The following is a 6,086-nucleotide window of genomic DNA, read 5'->3' as shown; positions in this document are numbered from 1 at the left end:
AATATGTTGGCGCTTTATAAATACAATAAATAATAAAATAATAATAATTTACATACACATGTTCATCTCACCAGGTCACATGTTGTCTCGAGTACACTTTAAAAGCAAGGATTATTATTAAGAAATGACTTTTAAACCTGATTGCTAAGCTCTTTGTCATCTTCTGTAGAAAAAAACTTTTTGTAATGACTGTACGGCACATTACATCCTTTGTACAGATATAATAACTGATAATTATGTACTACTATCTGCATTGTGTTGTGTATATTATTCCTTATTACCTGTATTGTTGTATCTGTTGTCTACTACCTGTATTGTGCTGTCACCCCTGTTATTGTCTGTAATCCTATTTATTGTACAACGCTGCGTAATATGTTGGCGCTATATAAATCCAATAAATAATAATAATATAATAACAATAATAATTAGGGCCCTTACACACTGCACTCGCTTTCATTCGATTTTCGAAGGGCATGCATTTTGCCGATTGCAAAGGCACCATGATTAATATAGAAATCCTGGTGTGTCCTATACAGAGTGGTGCGATCCGTTTTTAAACCCAATCACAAATGTATTCCATGCTGCAGTTTTCCTGCATTCACAATTAGGCTGAATGAATAGGAGAGCAAGCATATCGTGAAGGAAAACACAATTTGCTATGCGATCTTCCCACAGCTTTTTTCTTTTACAAGTCGCAAACCATAATCGTGCTCAATGTTTGTACCCGTGTGGGTGTGGCAAGGAAAAGAGAAAGAATGAAGAAAAAGGGGAAAATAGGGGAGACAGAGGAGATATGAGATAGTCTTTTTAGGAAGTGATGGTCTTTATCTAACCTGGGTCACCGAGTCATCCTTAATCATTTTTGAATAATGAGGACAATGTGCATATTCAGAATGTTATGTTTCTAATTGTGAGTTATTTTCTCTTGCAGGCAGTGAGAAAGATGGCCAGTGCAAACACAACCCAACCCAGTATATCCATCTTACCCTACATAAACTCTGGGAACAGTCCAGTCAACACCACCATAGCCCACGCTAAACCCCAGGACCAAATGGAAGTGCTGTACATTCTCCTTCTTCTGGGATTTTTTGGATTCTTTACCTTTGGAATAATGATAAGTTACATCCGCTCCAAAAAACGGGAGCACTCCAGTGACCCTTATCATACGTACATTGCTAAAGACTGGAAGAAGGCCTCCACAGGCACCATTTCTCCACAGCTTGCCAGCATCACGTCCACCTCGTCCTCCTGTTACCTGGTGGAGAACAGGTTTGCAGTGGAGCAGCCGAACAATACAATACCGGCCTACCATCCACATACTCTGAATGATGCTGGTCTAACTATGACTTGTTGTGACTAGCGTGGTAAAGACCTTTCGTGGAGCACAAGGGCTTAGTGAACTTCTAATGGAGAAAGATAACAAAGACTCCCAAAGTGTATGGAAAGATTCCAAGTTTTTTTTTAGCAATCTACTACTCCCCCACCACCTGCTCATATTAATGTGACTCTTGTGGATCTGCCTGATCTGATAGTAAGACTATACATTATATACATCTGTGACTGTGAGTCATGGGAGTTTGGCTAGTCTTCTTGGTTTCAGAAACCGAGCCACACCCTCTTTTAGCAGCACTGCCATGCCCATGACATCCCTCCTCCCACTCATTTCCTCCACCTCCTGGGCTGGCATCTCCCAGCCCCCTGGTGAAAAAAAAGTGGAGAAGAGAGTTTTTTTTTTGTACAGTGACATGGACACAGAGAACAGAAAGAAAATATAATTTCTTTCAAGTGTAAGTGAGATTATACCATTATCCTATCTTACGTGTGTGTGGGTGGGAGCAGAGGGGAGGGGGCATATTGAATCTTTGTAATCTGGAGCAAACTACTTTAGTTGTTCCTATTCAGGCTCTGCTCAGCTCATGCTGTGGTAAATACCGGTGCAACTAATCGCAAGTTGTAATTTGATCTCAGTTGAGTCAGCTGGCTGCCACAGCAGAGCAGCTAGCTTGTAAACACAGGATGTTAACTCTATGTCTGCTTCCATGAAAGCAGGAAGTGCACACACTGCAGATTCATTGCAGGATTTGTATCAGGTCAACAAAGAACTGCTTTTCTTTAAAGGTTAGTATGTTGTTACTTATCTTTTAGAGCAGAGAGGAAGTTATGAGTTCAGGCCCGCTTTAAATTATATTGCTCTAAGTCCTTTTTCAATGCACATGTCCAGAACCAAAGACCCAACATTTTGAGGGCAAGAAGGGGACCCCTCCCCCCCCCTTCACCAAGCTACTTTCTCGTCAAATTTCAGGAAACACCCCCCATACCCCAGTCCTGCTGATTCCTGAGAAAGGTTTGTATATCATCTATCGGGAACCAGCAATGATGGGGGTCAATATAATGAATTCAGGGAGCATCTTTCCCTCCCTTAATTGCACATGCGCATCGAAAAGTGACTAAGAAGACAGCAGAGTAGACTGCTTGGAGGACAGCCGTGCAGCATGCCTGTGCAGTAATTACACCAAAACTGTTACACGTAATAATCACTACCTTGCACACCAACAATCATTTTGTGACACATTACGGCTATGGCCCAGAAAACAAGAGAACGCTGCTAAACAGATGAGAACCATGATAATCCAGCAGAGTTAAAGAGGAACACCAGTGAAAATAATGCAATAAAATGCTTCATTTTTACAATAATTATGTATAAATGATTTAGTCAGTGTTTGCCCATTGTAAAAGCTTTCCTCTCCCTGATTTACATTCTGACATTTATTACATGGTGACATTTTTACAGCTGGCAGGTGATGTCAGTGGAAGGAGATGCTGATTGCTTTTTTGGCAGTTGGAAACAGCTGTAAACAGCTGTTATTTCCCACAATGCAACAAGGCTCCCACAGTGTGATGTCAGAACCATGGTCCTGACATCACACTGTGGGAGGGGTTTCACCACAATATCAGCCATACAGAGCCCCCCGATGATTCGTTTGTGAAAAGGAAAAGCTTTCTCATGGGAAAGGGGGTATCAGCTACTGATTGGGATGAAGATCAATTCTTGGTTATGGTTTCACTTTAAATCAGATAAAATGTATTGATTGTATCTGTTACATCTGTTTTTCCTCATCACAGTATTCAGAAGATGACCAAAATGAACTGTATATTTATTTTTTAAGCGTTATATTTCAAGCTGTTACAATGAAAAGTGTCTTGTTGAAGAGCACACAGTGGTTACATAGTAAATATTCATGAGAAAATGTAAATAAAACGTTTTATACTAATAAAAATTGCTATATAAACTGTACAATAAAGAACTAATAAAAAAAAGAGAAAAAAAATAGATAAATAAATAAAACTGTGAGATATCCATGGAAGGAAACCAATTTACTTTTCTTTCTCCAATCACCTGCTTTACTTACATAGAACACCTACGGAACTTTTTATCTAGGGTGGAGATCAGATAATTCATGGATTAGTGCCGTGTATGAAGAAATCATGAACACCATGTTTCGGTCAGGAATTGAACCTGGGATCGAATCTGGTAGAGATCAATGCTGCAACGTGGCCGTCCGAATGTCATTTTAATCAACTTCTGCCAAAATTTAATGTCATCATAGATCGGACAGGATGGAAATATACCAGCGTTCAATTGCAGGGCAACCAACGCGGACCCCCAGCCGACCTCCCCATGTAAAATGTTGTAGTGGAGACTCCACTAGCGAGTCTCCTTTTCTGTCGTGTCTCCATCATTGCCTGGGGGGGGGGGGGCGCTGTACCTCACGACTCAACATGTACATGTGGTGATCTGAAATATAGTTTAATTCAGCAGAAATAGCAATAGCCAGGCAAGCGTTTCCATAGGATTAAACTGGGTAAATGTTCAGAGCACCAAACTCCTAAGCCCTAAAAGTAAGGGACTATAGGGGCCATGAGTTTTTGCCCAGAATCCCCCCCCTTCCTTCCCTTTTTTATCTAATTTAACATCCCTGGTTATATAAATAGGCCCTCATATTCCTGATATAACACGAGTATGCGGGCATTCACAGCAAAGCAGGTGGGTTGGGCGCTCATTTGGCTCCACCTGCGCCCAGCTAACTGGCAGCATTACACATACATAACATACACGTTCACAGTCCAGTGGCTGCAGTGCAGATGTGTGGAGTACTGAAGCCAAAACATCAACATACAGGTAGTCCTTGAGTTACAAACGCTCAACATACAAATGACCGGCCAATACAAATGACCCGATCCCATCGCAATGACGTAATTTCCATGAGGAGGAAGTATAAAGGAGCAACTGCAAACTTCCCCTGTGTCACCCACAGCACAAGCAGTGCAGATCTCACCTCCAAACCGAGCCCAACACTATGGCCTCAATTCTGGTAGGGTAATTTACCTCATGAGGTAAGGACATTTAGCAATTCTGGTAGGTTTTAGTCATGTTTTACCTCATGAGGTAAATTATGAGGTAATCCATGAGGTAATTTACCAAAAATAGCTATTCTCATGGAAATTAGGGGGCATGTTAGCACATAATTTACCGATCAGTTTAAGACCTGCCTGTACCTGGAGGTAAAGTCAATTTGCATGCATTTTGCAATTTTTAGTGGAGTTCCTATTGCTGTTTTAGTATCGTTCCTATTCAGGTTGTGTAATAGAAAAGAATCGTGGAAATAAAACTCCAAATATTTAATGTTTGTTTTTTTAAATAAGGGATGTCTATAATTATATTTTTCATAGGTTGCTACATAATCAAATACACCTTCCTCCCTCAAAAAAAAAAAAAAATCTTCCAAACTTATGGAAGACAAATCCAAATCCTAACTTATGGAAGACAATTAAAGACTACTATTATTTATTTAATGCATGCTTACTACTGAAATACCTCATGCTTTACCTCACTTTATGCATTTACCTCATGTTTTACCGCATGTTTTACCTCAAAGTTCGGAAATGGAGGAAAATCTTTCAGAATTGCTATATAAAGAGGTAAATACCTCATGAGGTATTTTACCTACAAAAAAATATTTACCTCACATAGCATAGAATTGATGTGGACAGTATGTATGACATGCATATTATACATATGTCCAAGAGCTCCAGAAGGAATAGCAAAAACCAAAACATGGCTCCGATAAACATGGGGAAGGAGCTATTAATATTAATGTATCACCTTCTCCGGAAATATACTATGGCTTCAATTCACTAAGCAGTTTAGACTAGTCTACTGGTGGTTTTTAGTCTACTGACGGTTCGGTCAGTTGCATCAAAGGGGAATTCATGTTTTAGACCTGTTTTTAGACCTGGTCTAAACCATTTGGTAATTAGGTGGCTAAAGCAGGGAAAATGATCAAAAGATGCAATTCACAAACGAGTAGCCATGACTGACATTCTTCTCCTTTGATGAGCTCTCCTCTGCATACAATTAAACTCCTGCATAATTAATTCAAAAGGTAACATCCTCACATCTAAAATACCTCATAGAATTAGGGTGGCCATACACTGGTCGATTTGCCATCAGATTCGACCAACAGATAGATCCCTCTCTGATCGAATCTGATCAGAGAGGGATCGTATGGCTGCTTTTACTGCAAACAGATTGTGAATCGATTTCAGCATGAAACCGATCACAGTCTGTGGGGGTGCTGGCGCGCCCCCCCCCCCCCCCCCCCCCGCATGCATTACCTGATCCAGCCGGCGCGTGTCCCTGCTGTCATCTCTGGGTTCCGGACCGGCTGGCTTCACTTCTTTATGTCCGGGGAAGTTTAAACAGTAAAGGGCGCTCTTCTGTTTAAACTTCCTTCCGGGACAGGAAGTTCAGTGAAGTTGCAGCCCGGGAGCACAGCGGAGAAGAGACAGCGGTGACTGGGAGGACTCGCGCCGGCCGGAGCAAGTAATGTGTTATTGCCGCTGTATTGCATCGGTCGTCGGGCATTCGAACGCCGCTATTGATGCACTCCTGACCCGCCAGCGATCGAGCAAAATCTTGCGCACGTACGGCTAGACGGGAATCGACTGGAACGATTGATTTCGGACAGAAATCAATCGTTTGCGCAACGATTTCACAGCAGATTCGATCACAGTGATCGAATCTG

At 41.4% G+C, this 6,086-nt stretch overlaps 1 protein-coding gene across 1 annotated transcript; it reads left to right on the top strand.

Moving 5' to 3' along the window:
* Positions 1-943: 943 nt before the first annotated feature.
* On the top strand, positions 944-1,360 carry KCNE1 (potassium voltage-gated channel subfamily E regulatory subunit 1). Its single transcript, XM_068266369.1, has one exon. The coding sequence runs from the start codon at positions 944-946 to the stop codon at positions 1,358-1,360; it is 417 nt and encodes a 138-aa protein (XP_068122470.1).
* Positions 1,361-6,086: the final 4,726 nt, after the last annotated feature.

The sequence above is a fragment of the Hyperolius riggenbachi genome, chromosome 2 (assembly GCF_040937935.1).
Source record: "Hyperolius riggenbachi isolate aHypRig1 chromosome 2, aHypRig1.pri, whole genome shotgun sequence".
Lineage (NCBI taxonomy): Eukaryota > Metazoa > Chordata > Amphibia > Anura > Hyperoliidae > Hyperolius > Hyperolius riggenbachi.
Note: the sequence above shows the minus strand (reverse complement) of the source record. Positions and strands in the feature narration are given on the sequence as shown.